We start from the raw sequence: 23,985 nt of genomic DNA, 5'->3' as shown, positions 1-23,985 counted from the left end.
TAAATAATGGTTTTTTATGATTATTTTTTTGAGAATTTTGTAATTATTAGACTCTCTGGACTGCTTGATTTTTATTTTGGTTTTGGGTAAGTTTTAATTCTTATTGCGATGTTTGAGCAAAATCACGGTTTTACGAAAACAAATATTTTTTTTTTCAAAAATACAAACTGGATTTCTAAAATTTTAACGGTTTCTAAGACTTCCACTGTAAATTGTATTTTGGCAAATGAATTAATTAAATAATGCTTTCAGTAATAGTTATTTAAACGAATATGAGTTATAAAACTTGGATGATTTATCGAACAACTATGTTCGTATTTTTGACTCGCATCAGAGCTTTGAATGGGCCTCTATGTCTTTGCAAAGCCAACGATAAGTCAAAATAAAAAACACTAGATAAGTGTTTGAGATATACCTCGCTCGTTACACTTACTCACTCCAATTTCCAACTTTACATTACTATTTTACCCCCAAAGTTTGATGCACAACCCACCTCTCTCATAAGTGATAGCCTAGGATGCTTGTTTGTTCATTGTTCCAAGCTCATATAGCCTTTCCTCCTTATGCTCCATTTTCTTCTCTTTATTGATCACAGATATCTTGGATTGCATGTCACACCCAAAAATATTAAAGGTTAAGGGCCACGACTACTATGGGTATTAAATTAGAAAATTTTAATGTTTAATCGGGCTCTAGTGTGAATCTTACAGAGTGATTGGTAAATAGTTAGATTTCAATTATTGGTTTTGTTACATTTAAACCAAAAGTTTTCTTTTAGTGGGAAACAACATGATTAAGGGTATTAATAGTATTGACAGACTTGGGATTTAGGGAGATGATACTGGAAAGATTATATATGTGAGGATTATTTCATTCTGGTATTCATTTTCATTCTTCTATCTTCTTCTCTGGTTTGTTCTGTAAGAGAGAAAGGTTATGAAACGATCTGTATGGAGGGAGAAAATAATGTATCAGTGATGTAGTCGTAAACCAACTAAAACTCTGATTAACGCAAGTGCACTTATGAATTAATAGTATAGCTACGATGAGAAAAGATATCGTTCCCACGATGACTAAAAGTACTAGTAATTACTATTTTTTATTATTTAATCGAAAAATTCAAGTGATCAATTAAAAGTAAAATTAACCAATTTAATTAACTAACGAACACGACAAAGAACAAATCAGGAAAATAATCGAGTAAATAACCAAGAAGCAAAATAATACAGAAGAGAGAATTCACCTAGATTTCATCTGTTAGTATCAAACTAAATCACGCAATTTCTTCACTTAGTATATTGATCTGTATAAATTCCTAAATTATGTTAATATCTCTTCCGAGAGTAGACTAACTAACTCTAGGTTGATTAATTAAAATTTCTTTCTAATTAAAACCACTATTACCGTATTAACTCGTGCTATGGAATTCCCTATTAGATTTGACTCTAATCCAGTAGATTTCTATCATCCTATTTCTAGGATTGCATGCAACTCCACTCAATTATGCAAGATCTACTCTTAAACAGTATCTATTCCTTCTTTGATTTAAGCACATCAAATGTAACACCCATAACCCATTTCTGTCGCTAGAATAGGGTTAAGAAGTATTACTGTACAACTCAAAAATTTTCATATCAATTGGCATCCATTTATCAAATAAATTTCATAAATACATATATGATTTAGAATGAAATAGAACATACGTTTACAGCTTTAAATTGAGCCTTCCAAACACTAAAAATAGGTTAGGAACATTTAGGGACCAAATCAAAGCAAATTAGAACATGCAGGAAAAAAATTAAAAATTTTCACTACAGGGGTCACATGGGTGTGTGGCATCTATACCAACTCATTTCACATATTCACAAGTCTATAAACACACTTTAAATCAACAAAAACATGGCATCTCCATTCATCTAAAACCAACCAAAGTATCATGTACCAAACACATTATAATACTCATGCTACTCATTATCAAACAACTATCTATAAGCCATAATATACACCAACTAACACATTCCAAACACATCATTCTAACTTAATATGACACTTACCATCTTGACCTCCTAATCTAGTTTACTTAAGTTTAATAATCATACCACAAAGACTACCATTCATTCATCAAGTACAAAACATCACACATAGCCATGAATTATAGCATAATAACCATTTGCCCTACTACATGCCATATAAGCCATATGTAATTCTGCGAGTTGATCCAATTTCCCAAAACAAAATCTAATCTACAAAACAAGGATAAAGCAGGAGTAAGCTTACTTGAAGCTTAGTAAGTTCTTTAAATCAAACAATAAATCTTACCAAATTTAACATAAAAAATCAAATTATAAAATTAAATAACAAAGTTCTTGTCAATCACAGCTCACAGCAAGTGAGTATTGTACAGTACATTAATTCAAATCATATTTCAAAATCATCATTTAGTAAGATCTCATTTTAGGTAATTTGAAGGTATCACTCATTCGAGTCAACTTCAGAACTTTGACCGCCTCACGATGCTGCTCACACAAGCTGCAGAGAATCTGCAACACATGCAGGATCTCAACCCATCGTTACGGTTTGTATCACTGGTACATAGTACTTGCTAAATAATCACTAGCTTAAGGCTTGATAGACAACACCGGCTCAAGGCCTGATAGATAACACTGACATGAAGCTTGCTAGGCACAAAGCCTGATAAACACACCGACACAAAGCCTGATAGATAACATCGGCTAGAGGCCTGCTCTTCAAAAACATCACGTGTTTACCATATTCATTTATTCTTTATTCTCAAATAATTCAATAGTTAAGTTTAAGTTGGATCTAATTATAATAAACATGTAATATATATGGAATCATTGTAACATAAAATAAATATTATTAACTTACCTGACTAAATTACAGCACGATAAGGTACAGAGACTATTCTGTAACTTCTTTATGCCTCGATTTTCAACCTATCCTTGATCTAGAATTATAATTTCACTCAATCAACTAATTCCAACAGTAAAATTAACTCATTTAATACAATTAAGTCCTTTTTGACATTTTTACAAAATTACCCTAAATATTTTACTTTTATGCAATTTCGTTTCTAACTCAAAACATGCAATTTAACCATTTTTATTCAAATTTCAACTTAGCTGAATATTCAAGTGCCTTTCTACAACCCATTTTACAATTATTTCACATAAAGTACAAGTAACTTTTTCATTTTAACATTTTAGTCCTTAAACGTTAAAATAATCAAAAACTACTTTACAAAATTGTCCTATTTAACAACCAAACTTAATAATCCATCATAAAATTCCAAGAATATACAAAACTCATCAATGACATAATCCACAACATTTAACAGTTTTACAAATTAGACAGCGGATTAGCTAAATCTAGTTAATACGAGCTCAAAATCATAAAAATTACTAAAAACGGGCAAGGTTTATTGACCCAATTGAAGAACTCGAGCTTGGCTGAAGCTTCCATGCCCTAGCTATGGTGTTTCAGTTTTCTCCCCATGAAGAAGAAAGGAAATGCTAATTTTATCTTTTAATTTCTTTAATTTAACTTGCCTTTTTAACTATTTTCTAAATTAACCTTTGAATATAACTTATGAAATTACTAAATCATGTCCATATTTGTCCATCAAATGAGATTATGGTATAATTACAATCTAAGGAGGGTTTAATTTCACAATTGGTCCTTCAAATTTTTTAATTATTGATTAATTAAGCTTTATTTCAATTTATTCTTTAACTAATTGGGACTAAATGAACAAATAGTCCAAAAGTTAGTAGATTTAATCATGTCACCATCGCTTGGACTTTTTGGCCATGGTCTAATCACCATTTTGGTCCCTTTAGCATTTTAAATCTATAGCAATTAACTTTTACCTCTTTTACAATTTCGTCTTATTACCTAAATTAAGCAATCAATTATCAAAATTACTGGACCAAACTTCAATTCACTAATAATACAACTTTGTAATTATTTAATAAAAAGATTTATGACTTTAAATTATGGAAGCGAGGTCCTAATACCCCGTTTTCAATAACCACTTTACTTTTGAACCGAACCATTTGTACTAACTTTTAATTCAATTGGTTAAAAATCTTCAAATCAAAATTCATTATAAAATTACTACTAACTCGTGTAATTTAAATACTAATTATACAAACTTACTCATTGGATTTGTGGTCCTGAAACCACTATTTTCAACACCACTGAAAAACGGGTTGTTACATCAAACATGGATCAATAGTTTGAAATATTAAACCAAGAATTAAACACACATAATTGAGAACAAGATCTAGTATTTATTGCATAAAATAAAAATCAAACGACAAAATTCATCATAGGGTTCATCTCCCTAAGTATTTAGAAAATTAGTTTATGCTTGCAAATAAAAACATCCAAAATACAATATAACCACAAGAAACAAAGAAACTCATAATATTCTCCAAAGAAATCAAAAGGAAATATTCAATCTTGATGGAAATCTGCTTTAGAATCCACTTCAATGGTGTTTTTTGAGTTATTTTCTTGAGTATTCTATGACGAATCCCTCATATCTTCTTATTTTTGTCATATATAGGTCTCAAAATGCCCAAAAACACTAAAAACCATGTTTTCCTGCTGTTCAGAGTGCAATTCACGAAATCGATATGGCCTGCGACATGACCATGTGGCAGCCTATATGGCTCACACAACCATGTATTCAGGCTATGTAGAATGGTCCAGCCCGTGTGGCTCCTATAACTCGCTCTGATTTTTCGATTTTAGCTCATTTTTCTCTCCTTGTACTCCCAAATACTATCCTAAGTGAAAAAAGCATGAATTTAAAGGATTAGGAGCATAAAATTCACCATTTACATTGAATAATCATCCAAAAATGCATTAAGAACGAGGATAAAATATGTTACTTTTGGCACTTATTAAATATCCCACACTTAAGCATTTACTTGTCCTCAAGAAAAATCTTCAACCTACAATCAAGTTAACTTCTCTCAATTTATTGTTTCCACCAATAATGTCTAAGGATAATTTATAGATAATCATGCATTGGAAATTCACACTAAAATAATGCTAGACTGCACAAGCAATCCAAACAGAGAATTTAAAGCTTTAAAAAGATTAGACATCTCCCCTATCTCAAAAATTACTTGAAATTCAAACTTAACAAGAAATAACATCCTCACTAAAGATTCTCTCAAAGCACCCAAAGTGTTTAAGGTTCAAATAGTGTGCACTCAATAGTTAAACGAGAAATGCTATTACCATAGGCTTGCTTAAAAATTAAATCTCCACCGCTATAGAATGAGATGACACACCAATCAAGAGGCCTTTACAAGGTTGAATGGGGCTTAGGTTAATGGTATGAAAAAGGTCATAAAAGTTGGTTATAATTAGAGTCGAGTTGATAAGTTACCAAACTAGAAAAAAAAATCAGTGGCTGAATTAAAAAAACTTCACATCAACAAGAAATAAATACTAAAAAAATGAGCATTTCAACAGAGTATGAAACTAACTATTCAAGCTAAATCAATTTTTTTTGTGTATATATATATTTTTTATCACTATTTTTTTTTGCAAAAGAAATTCAACAATACAGATGATGGAACATAGTTAGGCAACTAACCAAATCAAATCTCAACAAAAAGGGAGTCAATAAAAGATATAATTTACAACATAGATATAAGTTACAGATTAACAATGGGGTGAGAAACAAATGTGTTATGATCAAAGGGGTTTACTAATGGATAGTACAACGTGTAAGCTTTTTAAAGGTTAAGTGGGTTAAATCCTAAGTGCATCTATCATCTCAGTATATCAAATCAATAATATGGTCTCGACATGCATAACCGAAGTAAGTTCTAAAATAACAAATCAAGTTGACATACTCACAACCAAAAATAAAATGAGCACGAAAAATATATGCTCTATAGGCTCAAAAGCTCACAAAAAATTATGGTTTTGATGATAAAATTGTAAATTTAAAATTTCAAGATAATTCTTCAATTCAGGGAGACAACCTAAAACAACCATTTCTGAAAAAAATTATTATGCTGACTCTCTCGTGTCTTAAAGTATAAATCAAATAATGCAAAAAAAATCCACAAATTATTCTAAAATAGAATCAATATAAACTCTAAATTAAAAAAAACTTTAATGGTAGATGTGAGAAAATTACTGGAAAACAAAAAAAAATCAGGGAATTTATCGCATAGACATATAAATAACCTCCCCACACTTAAGATGTACATTGTCCTCAATGTACAAACATATATAGACAGAATAAGCATAATATCGTAAGGGAAGGAGTTGACTGAAATTGCATTGAATATGGATGACTTCACCTGAATAGGGAAAATCGGAATCGTGGGAAATTCTAAATGAAGTGCATTTTTTGAGCAAACTAATAAGAAAGTAGACAAAAATAAATAAGATAAAAAAAATTACAAACTAGAAAAAAAATTGAAAAAGCATAACAAAAAATTCATAATAAAATAAAATATATAAATCTAGAAAATAAAAAAAATAAAAAAAATAAAAATAGGGCTTGGGGTAGGGAGGAACAAAGGAACAAAAAGACAAAAGAAAAAAAACTGGCTTTAAAGAGGAAAAAAAATACATGGCTATGTGACCCACATGGTCATGTGGCTAAGGCATGTGCGCCACACGGCTGTGGTGAATCACCCAGACCGTGTGATTAAAAAAAATAGGTAAAAATAAGTCTAGTATATACATGGCTATGTGGGTGTTCATTTGTTTCTCCCACACTCGTGTGCCAGGCTGTGTTTGTCACACGGTCTATCACACGCTTGTGTGCCAAGCCGTGTAGGTCACACGGTCATGTCGCTAGGCTGGGTAACACTCTGTGGCTGTATGAGTTAAAAGAGAATTGAAAAAATTAGCTTTAGATTTCACATGGCCTGTGACATGCTCGTGTGTCCAGGCCGTGTGTCACATACGGCCATGTGGATCACCCTAGACCATGTGGATCAATTTGTTTTTTAAATTTTTTAAGTAATAATAAAAAAATAAGTTTACTAAGAATGCAACATAAATAAAATAAAATAAAATAAAAACATACTCAGGTTACCTCTCGAGGAGCACTTATTTAAAGTCTAAGCTCAACTGCCCTTTTCAAGCTAATGGTTAAGGTGGTTATTGGAGGTGGAACTCTTTTCTCTTATTATCAACATTACAACAAAAATAAGGTTTGAGACAATGATTGTTTATCTTGAATGTGTCGAAATCAGGGTGTGTTACCTCAATGGTTCCGTATGGAAATACGTTCTTTACCAGAAATGGGTTCGACCTTCTTGACTTAAGCTCTGAAGGGAACATTCGTGGATCTGATTTATCTAGCAGCACTTTGTCTCTAACTTTGAATTTGTTTGTCCTCTTTACATGCACACTATGGCATTGCTTAGTTATTTCTTTGACTGTTCTTGAGTTCTCATTAGCTTGTGCTTATCATTCATCTAATTCATTGAGCTGTACCATTCACTTTCCACTCGTCCCTTGATTTTTTTCATCTTGGGATGGATATTGTTGGAACACGTATTATTAGTAAATTCCTGCAAAGAATGTCAAGTCACATGATTACTAACATTAACAGAATAACAAGTATCATCTCGCTCCCTAGGAACTTTAACAAAATCATATGCTTGAAGTGTAGCCTATTCATCACCTACATTTAGCACAAGTTCACCACTACCCACATTAATAACAGTTCTAGCAGTGGCTAAAAATGGTCAACGTAAGATCATGGGTACCTTAATATCCTCATCCATGTCCAATATAACAAAATCATTAGGGAATTTAAATTTATTGACTTTAACTAGTACATCTTCAATAATACCCCTAGGATACTTAATTGATCTGTCAACTAATTGAATATTCATCCTAGTGGGTTTTGGTTTCCTGAGACCAAGTTGTTTGAACATTTTATAAGTCATAACATTTATACTAGCCTCCAAATTAGCCAAAGCTTTTTCAATATTTAAACTACCAATAAGACAAGGAATAGTAAAACTCCCTAGATTTTTAAGCTTGTTGGGTAGTTTGTTTTGGAGAATGGCCGAACAATCCTCATTAAGTTCCACAATTGACAAGTCGTCTAACTTCCTTTTATTTGTTAACAACTCCTTTAAAAAAATTTCATATTTGGGTATTTGCAAAAGAATTTAAAAAAAGGTAAGTTAATATGCAATTTTTTTAAAAGCTCAAGAAATTTACCATATTGTTCATTTATGCAGTCTTGCTTCAATGTTGTCGGATATGGAATTCATGATTTGTATTCTCTAACCACCGACTTATGCTCTTTCTTTCTTTCCTCAACCCCATCATTCTTCTCAACATCTTCTTGATTCAGCTTCTTTTTAGGACTGACTAACCCTTCCACGCTTCAAAAAATGATTGCGTGGACTTGCTCTTTTGGGTTAATTTCAGTGTTACTAGGTAAGCTACCTTGTTGTCTTTTTGAAACTAGTTTAACAAACTATCCAATTTGATTTTTAAGCCCTTGAATTGATGCTTGCTGATTTTTCAGAGTTATCTCAGTGTCCTGAAATCGAGTTTTGGACACCAAAATAAACTTAGCTAACATCTTCTCAAGGTTCAGTTTCTTTTCTTGCTGATAAGGTTGCTGAAAACCTGGAGGGGGTTGAGACTTTTGATTACCTTAACCAACCTAAGAAAAATTTCCTAAATTATAGTTATTGCTACAAAGGTTATTTTGAGGTCTAGAATTGTTACGCATAAAATTGACTTACTCATGCTTCATGTTAGAACCAAAGGGTAAACATTTCAAATTGATTCTCCCCGCTCCAATTGCATCACATTGCATTATCGGATTCATCATGTTATTACAACTCAAACCATCAATCTTTTTACTCAGTGCTTCCACCTGACTTATCAACATAGCAACTTCATCTATATTAAGAACATTGGCTACTTTAATCGGTTTTGTTCTCATGACTTGCCACTAATTGTTATTCAGTGCAATCTCTTCAATAAACTCTTGAGCTACCTTAGATGTCATATTATTCAATGTTCCACCAGCTGTTGCATCAATTAGTTGCCTACTCGAGGGATTTAAACCGTTGTAAAAGGTCTGAACTTGTAACCACAATGGTTACCCATGATGGGGACACTTTCTCAAAAGATCCTTAAATCTCTCTCATGCAAAAGGAGAGATGTCGTTCCTCAACTTAACTATTTTAGCTGGTGGGAATTACTTCAACGGAAACTTCTCAATCATCTAATCCCAAGTCGTGATAAAACCCCATGGAAATGAATTCAACCACTTTTTTGCCTTGCTCCTCAAAGAGAATGGGAATAATCGTAAGCATATGGCATCAGTAAAAACACCATTCATCTTGAATGTGTCGCAAATATGTAGAAAGTTAGCCAAATGAACATTCAAATCTTCATCTTGTAGCCTATCAATCAAGAGATATTGTTGTACCATCTAAATTGTGTTCGGCTTTAACTCAAAATTGTTTGCAGCAATAGTCGGTCTGGCGAGACTCGATTCAGCCCCAATTAGAGTAGGCTTAGCACAATCAAACATAGTACAAGGAGTAAGAGGTGCAAGAGGCTGCTGATTATTTTGATTATCATCTATCTCCACAGTAATATCATTTTCCTCTTAATTGTCTATTAAAATCTGTTGACATTGATTTGTTTCTCTAACCTCTCTACGATTTCTATGAGCAGTCTTTTCAATTTCACTATCAAACACGAACGGTTCAAACGAGTTTCCTCTAGTCATAAACCAAGAGAACCTATAAGAATCAAACAAACGAAAAATTAAAATGTAAAAATTAAATAAAAAACAAAAAATATTAAAATTAAAATAAAAAATGGCTAAAGTGATAGAAATAATTTTTTCCTCATATTTTAGTCTTCTGCAATTGCGCCAAAAAATTTGGCGTAGTCGTAAACCAACAAAAAATCTAGCTAAGGCAAGTGCACCTATCAGTTTATAGCATAGCTACAGTGAGCAAAGATATTGTTCCACGAAGAGTAAAAGTACTAGTAATTATAGTGTTTCTATTATTTAACCAATAAATTTGAGTGATTAATTAAAACTAAAATTAACTAATTTAATTCACTAACGGACACGACAAAGAACAAATTAGAAAAATAATCGAGTAAGCAAACAATAAGCGAAACAATACCATGAGAGAATTCACGTAGATTTCATCTGTCATAATCAATCTAAATTAAGCAATATCTTCACTTACTATCTTGACTGTAGAAATCCCTAAATTATGCTAATATCTCTTTCAAGAGTAAGAGTAACTGACTTTAGGTTGGTTAATAGAAATTTCTTTCTAATTAAAACCCATATTATCGCATTAACTCGTGTTAGGGATTCCCTTATTAGATTTGACTCTAATCCGGTAGATTTATGTTGTCCTATTTCTAGGATTGTATGCAACTCCACTAAATTATGCAAAATCTACTTTTAAACAAAGTCTATTTCTCCTCTGATTTAAGCACATCAAACATGGATCAATAGTTTAGAAATATTAAACCAAGAATTAAGCACACATAATTGAAAACAAGATCTAAGTATTTATTGCGTAAAATAAAACTCAAATGATAGAATCCATCATAGGGTTCATCTTTCTAGGTATTTAGAAAATTAGTTCATGCTTGCAAATAAAAGCATCCAAAATACAATATAACCATAAGAAACAAAGAAACTCATAATAATATCCAAAGAAATCAAAAGGAAATCTTCAATCTTGATGGAAATCTACTTTAGATTCTACTTCAATGGTGTTTTTCGAGTTGTTTTCTTGAGTATTCTATGACGGCTCCTTCCTATCTTCTTAATTTTTTCATATATAGGTCTCATAATGCCCAAAAAAACTGTAAATATGGTATTTTCCCACTGTTCAGAGTGCTATTTTTTTTGCTCCTTTTGCTCTTAAATGCTCTTTTAAGTATAAAAACATGAATTTAACGGGTTAGGATCATAGAATTCATCATTTACATCGAATAGTCATCCAAAAATGCATTAAGAACGAGGATAAAATATGTTACTTTTGGCATTTATCAATCGGCTTAAGTGATTGAGGATTTAGTAAATTTGTAATATTGTAAAGCTTATTTTTGTATCTTTTGATTTAAGAAAAGGGAAGGAAAATTGTAGATTTCATTTTAATTCATTGAGCTTGTACTGAAATGTTAATGGTTGCAGCTAACCTTTAATATATCTATGCATGCAAATCAATTATCGTTTTCTTACAACTGAATGTCTTCATTTTGATCTTGATATGATTATTATGTTTAGCTAACTGAAAAGGAGGAGGCTCAGGTGATGAGAAAAACCTAACCAAGTGTAATTGGTACCAACTTTCAGCTATTTTGCTAGTGAGTATCTTAACTTAAACTCTTTATGGTTGTTTTATATATATTAGTACTATGTTATTGTGTTGTCTTCATGTTCTGCTGATGATGAGTTGAATTATTATGAGTTGTTTTTTGCTTGGTTGATGTATACAAAGTTGTGATTTACAGAGGCATGTTTAATTATACGATTTAGTTCATTGTTTTGTTAAACTTTTACTGGTAAAATAACTACTGAAGAAATTACCATTGAAATGGTCCACTAAATGATATGTTTGGTATGATCTATGTTATGTTATCAATAGAATGATCAGTCGAATTATTAGTCGAATTCTTGTTATATGTCTGTCATAAATATGAATGATATGTGGAGTTGGGAGGGTTGTTTTGGTAGATGAAAAATGAGGAAATGACATGTTGTGCACTCTGTGCCTCATTATATTGGTTTTGTGGAGGTTTGATTGGATTGTATGGAGATATATGTACAAATTAATATGATATCCGAAGTCTAAGGCTTAGAGCCTCATATGTGTTAGTAAGTTCATGGCCATGGCATATGTAAGTTATGGAAGTCCGTCGAATTTATTCTTTAAGTTTACATGGCATATGGCATGTGTGAATCTGCAATATTCATGAATTTACTTCTATTAATTTGTATGCATGACAATCCATTAGACTTCTTCTCTGAGTTTCATGAAAAAGTTATGCTATTCGTGAAATTCCTTCATGCAAAAGTTCATGGAACAGTCTGTGTATAAGAATTCACATCTATATGTAAATATTCTTTTATGGATTCGCATGTACGAGACTGTCATATATGAGTTCGCACCCATGAATCTTCAATATGAATCTTTATGTTTGACAGTCCGCTAGATTTATCTTTATGATTAAAGTTATAACAGTCTGTTGATCATTAAACATGTTTCAAGTTTAAGATATCATAGAAACTATCCTTCATAAGAATCAACATGGACTATTATCCAAGTAAGAGACCACATGAGCTTATTCTTATGTTCAAATTACGAGAGTTTGCACAAACTAGTTATATAAAGCTAAAATTGTAAGGATCTTCTTCACATAGGAGCCCGTCAATGACCATCATTAAATTGAGAGTTCGCAATTACTATCTGCTAAACGAGAGTTTGGCAACAAATATTATTTAAGATAGAGTTCAAGTAAGAACTCGTATGTATGAATTTGCGATTATGATTTTGCTTATAAAGGTTCATAAGTAAGGCCTGTAGGTATATGTTAGTCAAGCTCTAGTCCGCGTATAAATGACTTAAAGTGTAAATTCGCGTGTAAAATAAATTCTCCAAGTGTGAATCTCCCCAAATGAGTTTGATCTATCATAATTTAATATGGAAAATCAGGCTTTTTCAATATACTTGAGGAGCTTTTTTTTGAGCAAAATAGTTTCGCTTATGTAGATTTTCGTAGTTTTTAGGATTTCAATTTAATAAGTGTAAATGCCTCTTTTTACTTATTTTGAGACCCAAATTGGCCAATAGTGTCATTGGGCTAACCACCACAAACATGTGAACGTTTTATTGGAAAATACTATACCAAATATATATGAAATTAAAGCAACGATGTCCGCAAGTATACAGGTCAAATTGTAGTATAGTATTATGTTACAATAGAACACAAAGAAGTATTTCGAGGATCGTACCCAAGGGAGGATGAATTAACTCTATTGGAAACATCTTTACAATAATAATTCTAAATAATAGTAATTGAATTCTATATTACGATAATTCATAAAAGAGATAAATATTAGGAACTAGATAATTAAAATAAATAAACAATAAAATAAAAAAACAACTAAACCAATTAAATCAATTAGGAAAATTAACTCATTTTAGGGGTTGTAATTAACTTCAGATTCATATTTTAGGGTGAATTAGCTATTAACTAACCAATCATTACCTCTTAGTATTTAACTGATTAATTAATTGATTGATATCCGCTTATCTCCTGACCTCACTTTCTCAACCAGGATAAATTACAATTTACTTGGCAAACTTATCTCCCGACCTTGTTCAACCTTTGAGTACTTCCTAATATTGTCAAGCCTAGGGTTTAAGAATGCGCAATTTATACCAACTAATTCTATAGAAAACCCTTAATCCTCCGTTAATGACTTCCCTATCCATTCGTTAAGCTCCCCTAAGGGAATTAACTACTCATGATTTTATTCATCATCTCAATCTCAATTGAAATAAACACGTAAATAACACAAATAAACCAAAAGAGAAAAGAGATATAGAATAATCTTGTTGATGTCGATTGAAGCGTAGAGTAGGAAATCTCTCGATTGGGATAACAAGAATCATCCCTTGAAAAAGAAAATAAATTGAATAAATTCGATATTATAAAAGAAATCTTGGATCAAAAGTGATTCTAAGAGAAAAAAAAAACAAAGCGTTTTAAGAAAATAAAAGAAAACTAAACCTAATCCTACTCCTAAACTACGAGGGTTTTTGGATGCGTCTAAGACGACTTAGTTGCATCAAACCCCTAAGGTTTTATTTATAGAAGTGTTAGTAGGCCAAATTAGGTCTTCAATATGTCCTAGGTCTTCGTATAAGTTTCATTGTGTGGACGGAAATAGCCTCGAAAGACTTGTGGCTCCACGTTGGTCCTATGTTGAGCCATGCACAAGCCATGACATGACAAGACATGTAATTTGTGAGTTCTTGAGTATATGTTATACTTTAGCGACTCGGAAAGCTTGTGCATCACTCGACCCAAGTTCCTATGTCCATTGAACCCTAAATTCAACATCCTGCACACTCAAATTAACAGATTAGAACTACTTAATGCCCGTGTCAGCCTAATAGGTTACTAACACTCACCAAATGTGTTAAAAACACTTATTTTATTAAGTTTTACTACCTAAGTACTAATTACTGAAAATGCAATAAATAAATATAAAAATACTAGAAAACAAGCTCTTTAAGTGTGAAAATATACTAAAATGACTACTACATTTGACAGTAGGTTAGGGGTCGTAATATATCATTGAGTGCTGTAGGGACGTGTTGGAAGCCGAAATTGAGCGAAAACATCACAAAAGGAGTGGATAGCACGATATCTACTCTAGGAATCACATACCTCTAACAGGCTCCAAAAATGAAGACCACGTACAGTGGTATCATGATGTCCTCTGTGAGTATTGCGATACCCACCTGCCCAATGAGCACCTTAAGTCAAGTCTGTCAACGGTATTGCGATATCTTGTCCTTGGTAATCGCGATACCAATATCGTAAGAGGACAAAAAGTGACGGAAAAGGTAGTTTTAGTCTAATCAAAGCACCAATCATTGAAAGCTCATTCAAGGGCATTTTAGGCATATTGAAGGTTAAAAATTGGCTGCTAAAAATAGCCAAATTTGGTTGAGGAGAGAGGATACACACACTTAAGTTTAGTTTAGCTTTAGTTCCTCTTAGGTTTGAAAAAATCAGTAACTAACCTCGGCATCTGAGCGTTGATCTAACAACAACCTGATATCTTTGAGTTGCTTTGATAGTCCCACGTAACTCGGCCCATGGTTCCACCTATTCAAGCTATATGTTAATTCAAACATATAATAAATAAACAACATTTACTATATTAACTACATATTATTATCAAATGGTTTCTACCTTGTCACCAGTACGAACGTATGAGTCATTCACTCAGGGATGTAGAAATGGTAGCCACCAAATGCCCATGACTACAACAGGAGTAGGAAACCACTAATCGATATCTTATCCAATTTCGTCGCTCGACATAACTCCCGGTACAATGTGGCCAACACGGTTGATTCCAAACTTAGTCATTAGCAATCTTCGAAGTTGACTAGGTGTAGTAGCCACCTTATGTGTACCAAATTTCAAGATTTATCGGGCATTAAAATGCCCTCAATTATCCTTAGGATGAATGCTCGGGCGTATTATTCTTCAACGATGTCTGGAACGTTCGGAGGAAGATATTTGAAATTGGTTTCCAACCACTTCATATTTATCCGACCACCTTGAATCTTATTCAACACCTTCCCTATAATGCCTTTGAAAGATCCTCTTTACCAGGAACAATCGCTGACCCCGTAATGACTAGCCAATCTACCGGTAAATCGAGTTGTAAAGCTACGTCCTAAAGTGTGTTTGTACACTCGCCGCATGGAAGATAAAAAGTGTGTGTCTCGGGCCTCTATCTTTCCACCAACACGCTAATGAGTGTAGAATCAAGTTTGTAGTCCTCGAGCATACGAAACACATGCAAGAGTCTCATGTCTTGCAAGTAACCTTGAATTTCGATGTCTTGGCTCTTTGACAAGTTATGTTTGAACCATTCCAAAACATGATCATCCGCCTATTTATATTAATAAAATAAATTAATTTTAAATATTTTAAAAACTAAGTAAATTCAAATTTAACTTAATTAAAAATAACGAAATTTAAAATTTCATCTTACCATTATCGCTTCAGCAGCGGAATGTGCTTGTCATCGAAACGAATCAGAGAGCTTGTCATTTCTTGAAAATTTAATTGAAATGAATAATAAACAAAATAACTAAATAAAACTATAATATTTTTGAACAAGTGTATCGGAAAATTTAGAACAAAACTTCATAAAATTGAGAGAGTTCAGAGTTTAGAGAGAATAGAGAGAGTTGAATTTTAGTGGAAGAATGAAAAATGGTCTGATATTTACAGGACAAAAAGTTACCGTTGGCCCTTAAAAAGTTTTACCATTGCCAACGTTTAAAAAGTCGTTGGGAAAATGACCGTTGAAGGAAAGCGTACCCAGTTGGACATGCTTTACACACTCTCTCCAAAAATGACCTATTTCCTTAATTAAAAAAAGCTAAAAGATGAATTAGAAAAATGGCATAAATGCCTAATTTGACTAAATGGTCAAAAAATGCCCATTTCAAAAAAATTACGAAAATGGGTCATTTTTCTTCATATTTACAAGAATGGTCCGATTTCCCTAAAATGTGCTGAGCTGGAGTCGTTTTCAGGGGAAACGCAGAAAAGCACGTCCAGGCCAGCTCTTTTTTCCCTGCTAACATGTAAAATGTGCCCAAGTTAGCGCGCTTTAGTAAAGCGCTTCCACGTAGGCACGTTTTTTCCTGTGTTTTTCTCCCAGTGCACTAATTACTAATTACGATTTATGAAATTAGGGTTAGGATTTAAGGTTCTTTAACTTTAAGTCTTTAGGTTTAGGGTTTTATTTATTTTTTATTTTTTATTAATTATAATTTTAAGGTTTTATTTAATTTTTAGGGTTTAAGAATTCTAAAAAAATGTGTACAAGATGATTTTTGAAAAAATAATTTTGAGGGGATGGGTTCTGAAGAAATAATTTTGATAAGATGGGTTGAGTTTTGTAGAGGAAAATGCTCTAAGTAGGATGCACAGTCAGTAAAAGCACTAAACACAGTTCCAACTGGATGCCTTTTTTAGTATTGCTGCTTTTGAAAAAATAAATTTGAGGAGATGGTTCTTAAAAAATATCTCGGGATTCTCGAGATGAGGTTTGTGAAAAATGCCCCGAATAGTGTGGGTTGAGGTTTGTAGAGGAAAAACACTTCCAGCTGGACGCCCTTTTCAGTACTACTACTGATAGTGCGTCCTGCTTAGAGTGCTTTTCCTCTACAAATTTCAACCCCCACTATTCGGGGTATTTTACAGAATGGAGTGGGATGTGCTATGCCTTAGGCTATAAATAACCCATATTTCAGCCTCTGGTGGAATAAGTTGGAGCAATAGAAATTGAAGAAGTTTAGAAGAATAGAAGTTCAGAAGAATAAAAGTTCTTAGGGAAGGTATAAGTTGATTTTTCGTGTTAATATTTATATGAAGTATTATTTTTATTGCATAATGTTTTTATTTTTCATGTTAATATTTTGTATTTCAAATTTCTCTCAACAGATAATTTGGATGAAAATGAGTGAATGAATTAGTGCTATTATTTATTACGATGGTGAGGCCTGTGACGTCGAGAACGGCGTGATTTTTTATCAAAGAACACAACGCGATTGGCTTTTGACCAGAACATAGAGTGGACAGAACTTCGTAAAAGAATTAGGCGAAAAATCTTTGGATCTATGGCAATAAGAGTTTCATCTATTAAGTATTAATTTTTTTCGGTCGATCCCGTGGGATATGACTCATTTGATATCAAACATGCTCGGGGCTTAGAGGTGATAGTGTAGATGCACCTCGACAATGGATCACCGTTTCTTATGTTATATGTGGAATTTTTAAGGCTAGATGAAGGACTTGAGACTTTAACATCTTTTCATGTTCGAGAGGTGAGAATGGTTGAAAATGCCAATAGTCCAACCATGTTTTAGAAACTTTTCATTATGATATCCTGGAATCATCAATAGGAAGACACTCATCCGTCTTAGCCTTAGATTTTAATCGTGGGAGGTAGAACAACGAACCATTAGCTTTTGGTGGTTGAATAAAATACACGACCCCTACACGAAACTCAGTTAGTGGATGGACATGCGCCTCAGTAGGTCGATGCTCAACAATGTGGATCCACCTTGAAAGCTCGGTGTCAACGGTTCAAAAGTTACATTATTTTCTGAACTGGAGCTTATTCCAATTGAACTTGAAGACGGTGAAGGGGTCAAAATGAAGAAGAAGAAGAAGATACATGATTCACAGTGTACTCGTTGCCAACCCACATGCATAATGTTGATCTCTCGATAGAGGATGTGTTGGAGTTTCCAAAACTACAACATAGGAGGCCTAGGCACGAAACTACATCGTTAGATTTGGGTGATTTAGAAGTGGGTAGGGAGTTTTCCAATAAAGATGGTTTTCTCGTAGCATTGAAACGATATAACATTATGAACGGTGTTAACTTCCACGTGGTTAAATCCAAATCTAAGAAGTTCGAGGGAAAGTATGAAATACGAAATAATAGCTGCTAATGAAAAATCATGGCTTTCGTTAAGAAGAAGACACGGTAATGAATGATAAAAAAGTTCATCAGTTCGTATACTTGTGTTGCCTTTGGTACAATATCACTGGGTTATTAGGGTTTTACTTAGGTTTTAGGGTTATTTCCAATTAATTTAACGTACTCGTAGGGTTGCAGGTGTTTTATAGAATCATCCGAAGCTGAATTTAGATATGATCATGGGCCTAATACTACCGATGGTGAAATCAGATCCGAAGACTACTGTGTCAATTTTAATTGTCAATATTCGTAGCCAATTCAATTACACACCTTCGTATAGTAAGGCGTGGATAGCTAATCAGAAGGCCTTGGAGTGGGTGGGACGCGTCATACAACTAGGTATGGTAGTGGTTTCTGGTGCTGAAGAGGTACGTACCAGGTTGTGTAACAGATATTAAAACGGGTCCCGTACTACAGTGATTGCTTACTCCGTGGGTGCTGAGTGTTCAAGCACCTTTTTTAGACCTTCAAACAATACCGAGATGCATTCCAGTACTGCAAGTTGTTGGTACAAATAGATAGAGCCTTTATATATGGTAGATATACCCATCGGCTATTCTTGGCTGTGGCACAGGTTGGTAATCAGAGAATCCTTTCAATTGCGTTTGCAATAACACCGGGGGAGAAAGTAGATGACTGAGATTTCTTTCTGTCTAGGTTAAGGAGGAATGTCTGCCTCCAACCTGAAATATGCGTCATATCGGATCAGGGAACTAGGATACTATTCAAAATTGAACGACGGGAAAGCCTCTGGGATCGCACATACCATCAGTATTGTCTAAGGCACGTTTCGTCCAACTACTACCAGCAATATCAGTCTACCGTTAAGCGACGACAAGTGACCAGCATGGGTACTTTCTAAGGGCTATACATCGTCGTAGGCATCGCTGTTATTGGGAAAGGAGATGGCCGATGCGTGTACCACATTGAGGATAGATGACCAATAGTCCAACTTGACATAGGACTAGGAGTAAAAAAATGTGGTGCAACATTTTGTGCTTGTGTGAAATTAAAAGGGTTAGGATATAAACCAAAATAAGGCGGTACATACTGAATGGGGTATGGTGTGGGCATTGGTCCTGAGGCCGTCGAGGTCCGTTCTTGCGTGGGTGTTGATGATGGGCTCTCCTCACCACCCCTTGGATTTAAAGGAGGCTATCATGGCCTACTTGTATGGGGATGCCGATGCCTCGTCTCTTCCCCTAACAAATATGACTTGCCATGGATCCTAAACCATGGCATGTAATCCGGATCGCATGCTAAATCCAGAATGAGAATTACATCACGAGTGGGTAAAAAACTCATACTGATTATTCCACATGTTGATATATTGCAAGTGGAATACCGATCAATTCGTATTCAGTCGCTGTAAGTCGATACGACGCAGATTATCAAGCTCCTGAGGTGTCACAGAAATTAGTTGTTGGAATCCGAACAGTCGTAACACTCTATCCGCCTCGTGCATATTGACGGTAGCATATACTACCAATGGGACCTTAACATGCCAGACGTTGGGATTTACAAAGAATTCTTCAAGAATTACTGCTCGAATGTCGAGTCCTCGTATGGTGTCCATTCAAACTATATGAGTGTGACCAAAACATTAGTTATATACATACTACTGAATACTAAATACAAAATTGACTACGTTATTTGTATATAGTTCAAAATTAAATAAATACATACCTCCGTTTCCAATCGTTAGTCTAATAGAAGCCGTATATCTTCAAGCTCAGTAGGTAATCGCACATGACTCGGGGCATGGTTCCACCTATTTAAATAACTTGTTAGCATAATAGTTTTATTTTAAATTAATTTAAGAATGGTAATATCTATTGAATTTTACTTTGTTACGAATGAGAATGCATACAGATAGTTCACTCGTGGACATAAAAATGGAAAGCAGTACTGAGCCCATGATTGTAGTAGTAAAAGGCAACCACCAATTTTGATTTTTTTCTGGTTTCGTTGCCCGACATATCTCTCGGTAAAATGTCGCCAACATGGCAGACCCCCAATTGAGTTCGCTAGCTCTTCTAAAATCGACGAGTTTCAGCAGCCACCTTAGATATACAAGGTTTTGTGAATTATCCAGTATCAGAATACCCCCGATAATCTGAAGGATGTACGCCCAAGCATATCATTCTCTTCTCTCTTCAGTTGAATCCTCCGCTAGCTCCACGAAATTATTTCATAACTAGGTATTTCGATCCGACCTCCGTAAATCATCTCTGGAACCAAACCCAAAAGATTGTAACATATGGTTCCCGAATCAATAGACTGGGTACGTGTAAAAAACCAGCTTCCCTTAAGTAAGTTTCGATCAACGGTGATGGAGGACTGGGTAGATTATAAATATAACTTTGCAAAATTCGATCTTCCGACTATTTACATAAACGTTATAAAAAAATATTAAGTTCAATTATAACTATGAAATAAAAAGACTAAAAAAGATTAAAAATTATTAAAAATTATTCTTATCATTTGCAATTGGTTGATAGATATGTGCTTGTTATCAAGACAGATTAGAGACCTGGCCATTGCTAAATATATAGTTGAACACGAATAAATTTTTAATAAAAAAACTATTTCCTGAAATTACTAATAAAAAATAACAAAAAGAATAATTTAGATAAAATAGATTTTAGGAAAAAATTTAAGAGACTATTTGAGAGATTTTTTAGAGTTGATTTAGAAATTTGAGAGATTTAGGAGAGAATTGTGAGAAATGTGTGTGGGGGTGTTTATACTTTCTTTTTATCGTTGGGGGCCAACAGCTAGTTGAAATAGTCATTGGAATTGACCGTTGGAGCACGGGCAAAAGCACGCATATGTGGAAGCGCTTTACTAAAGCACACTGACGTGGTTGCATTTTACATGTCAGTAGAGAAAAAAGTGTTAAACTGAACACATTTTTCTGTGTTTCTCCCAAAAACGACTCCAGCTCAGTACATTTTTGAGAAATCGGACCATTCCTATAATTATCAAGAAAAACAGCCCATTTCTGTAATTTTTTTAAAAATGGGACTTTTCTGGTCATTTAGTCGCCTAATTTAGCCGAGATATTCAAATATTTATATTGTCGTGTCTAATACTAACTATAAATTCTGAAAAAAATTATTAATTATAAACAACATGACATGAGTATGAGCAGGTTTCAGTTTTACCCATCTCATCTAAATTCAATAACACATGCAACTTCCACCTTTCCTCAGCTGCTTTCAACCAATGGCGGTAGTTTCCTCCAACAGCATCCCATCTTTAACCCTCCGCTCACTGAGTCAACTCGGAAGGCGTTCGCTCGGATGTCCATCACTCTCTCTAAAACTCACCCACCTCTCTAATTCATCTCTTCATTGCTCGTTAAATGTACCCGAAAACACACATGAGGACACCCCGATGGAGAAAAGTAGACCCTTTTCCCCTATTTTCATCCCAATTATTATCTTAAAGCTGGATTTGTTTATTTGTTTCAGGGTTCCCACCTTATCCTACTGTTATGGACATTAATCAAATAAGAGAAAGATTACCACACAGGTGAAGTTAAACTCTCAAGTTTTGACTTATAGTTTCTGTTTAGCTTTTTTTTTTTTTTAAATTTGGAATAATATACTATTTGGTACCTTAGCTTTACCAAACTCAAATATGAAATGGTGTATTATTATTTTTTGTTTTTATTTTGTAGGTTCCCATTTTTGTTGGTGGACAGAATAATAGAATATAAACCAGGCGTTTCAGTTGTTGGTATAAAGAATGTGACTATAAATGATAACTTTTTTCCTGGCCATTTCCCTGAGAGGCCTATAATGCCCGGTGTTCTTATGATTGAGGTACTCAACTTTTTCTTTCTTTCTTTTTGCCTTTTAGTTAGTTCTTCTTTGCTCCGTAGTAGATATGAATATACGTTGAAACGGATGTCTTCAGTGTCTTTTTAAAAAAAATATTTTTCAGGATCTTGATAGAGTTAATTAAATTTGGATTTTGAGCTCTAAATATATAATTAAAATTGGAAAGTAAAAATAATTTACACAGTAATTCAAAATACAATTTGAAATTTTTTATTGTGTTTGTTAAGTTTTATTTGGAGAATAATCTAAAATAAATTAATAGTCCAAATGTCATTTAAATCTAATTCACTTAACATATTGTAGCATCGCGTCTATATATTCAACTAGATTCATTCTCTCACCAATTTTCTCCCCTTAAAAGTTTAGTTAAAAACTAAACAAAAAAAAAACAATTTATTTACAAAATAATTTACACTCTAACAAATTCCTCTAATGAATAGAATAAGTCTCTCTCAATCACATGCATAAACCAATAATCAAGTCTTTATATAATATAAGCTGCAGTGATAAAATTGTGATTCTCTAACTAGTTTGATTGAACCAAACCTTTAAAATTGTGTTGAATTGAGTACTTTATAAGGTGTAAAATAGAAAGAGATGTTCTTTCCTTTTAACTTTCTCAAATTTGACGACTTTAAGAAAATATAAAAAATAATTAAAATATCTGGATCAGCAATTACAAAATGAAATTTGAAAGTACAACTCACAACACTAATAGAACGTTGGAGAATTTTACTATTGTAATCATTGTGTGCGACCAAAAAAAAAAAAGAAATTTTTTTGACTTAGCTTCCTATTAAGCCATGCGCATGTTTTAGTATCACATGAAGCCATCTTTATAATTACTTATTATATTACTTGAACTAAAATAAGTGTGTCAAATACGATATATATTCAGCTTTCCTAATTTTTAATATACATGTTTACAGATTACTAAAATTCAATGGTTTTTAGATGATCTATTTCCTGTATACTAAACCGATGACTGCATGTTTACTACTAGTATGTACTAACAAAAGTATTTTGCTGGGTCCAGGCAATGTCACAAGTTGGAGGAGCAGTTATTCTGGAACCCGATGTGAAGGGAACTTCTGGGGAAGTTTTCTTTTTGGCCAGAGTCGACAAAGTGAAGTTTCGGAAACCGGTCATTCCCGGAGATACTTTGGTTATGAGGATGACACTTATGAAGATGCATAAGCGATTTGGAGTAGCAAAGCTTGAAGGGAAAGCGTATGTTGGGAGTGAGTTGGTATGCGAAGGCGAGTTCCTGATGGCCACCGGTAGTGATCCACAAGCTCGATTTCTTTATCCTTAATATTATATGGAAATCAAATTATTTTCTATGACACAAATGTTGCCTTAATATTTCTTTCAAATCCTGTTTCCTGGGATGCTATGAGATACATTAGGCTTTTGTTTTTTATGCATAGATTTTTGCTTTAAACCATCTAAATTATATATTCTCAAATGGTTATGAATTAATTAAATTAGTTACTATCCATAAAGTTATATTTTATGAAAATTTGTTGATGTGCAGCTTGTTCCCTTTCACGAGATTAATGCATTGTGGGAGAGGTATTGTCTTCTTAGTATGTTATGTTAGAATCCGTTTTCGCGACATAACTATATTAATGTTTAGTTTAGATAGATGGTATATTTATCTCTGGTAAGGTTAAACATAATGGTGGTGATGAGATTAGTTATTATAGCGGTGGGATTGGGCACTATAGCAGTGAGATTAAAAACAGAGGTGAGATGTGTGTTCAGATTCAAACATAATTGTAGCGGTAAAGTGAGAATAAA

At 33.4% G+C, this 23,985-nt stretch overlaps 1 protein-coding gene across 1 annotated transcript; it reads left to right on the top strand.

Moving 5' to 3' along the window:
- The first annotated feature begins 21,463 nt into the window (after positions 1-21,463).
- LOC121222271 (3-hydroxyacyl-[acyl-carrier-protein] dehydratase FabZ) lies at positions 21,464-23,672 on the top strand. Its single transcript, XM_041102552.1, has 4 exons — positions 21,464-21,743; positions 21,811-21,871; positions 22,020-22,164; positions 23,219-23,672. The coding sequence occupies exons 1-4, from the start codon at positions 21,527-21,529 to the stop codon at positions 23,495-23,497; spliced, it is 702 nt and encodes a 233-aa protein (XP_040958486.1). The 5' UTR covers positions 21,464-21,526; the 3' UTR covers positions 23,498-23,672.
- Positions 23,673-23,985: the final 313 nt, after the last annotated feature.

The sequence above is a fragment of the Gossypium hirsutum genome, chromosome D10, assembly GCF_007990345.1.
Source record: "Gossypium hirsutum isolate 1008001.06 chromosome D10, Gossypium_hirsutum_v2.1, whole genome shotgun sequence".
Classification (NCBI taxonomy): Eukaryota; Viridiplantae; Streptophyta; class Magnoliopsida; order Malvales; family Malvaceae; genus Gossypium; species Gossypium hirsutum.
Note: the sequence above shows the minus strand (reverse complement) of the source record. Positions and strands in the feature narration are given on the sequence as shown.

What these genes read in the sequence shown, in the direction of transcription:
- LOC121222271 (XM_041102552.1), top strand. Translation starts at nt 21,527, where the DNA reads ATGCAACTTCCACCTTTCCTCAGCTGCTTTCAACCAATGGCGGTAGTT. An exon ending in GGACACCCCGATGGAGAAAA is followed by an intron (nt 21,744 to 21,810) that starts GTAGACCCTTTT and finishes TATTTGTTTCAG; the next exon opens with GGTTCCCACCTTATCCTACT. An exon ending in CCGGTGTTCTTATGATTGAG is followed by an intron (nt 22,165 to 23,218) that starts GTACTCAACTTT and finishes TGCTGGGTCCAG; the next exon opens with GCAATGTCACAAGTTGGAGG.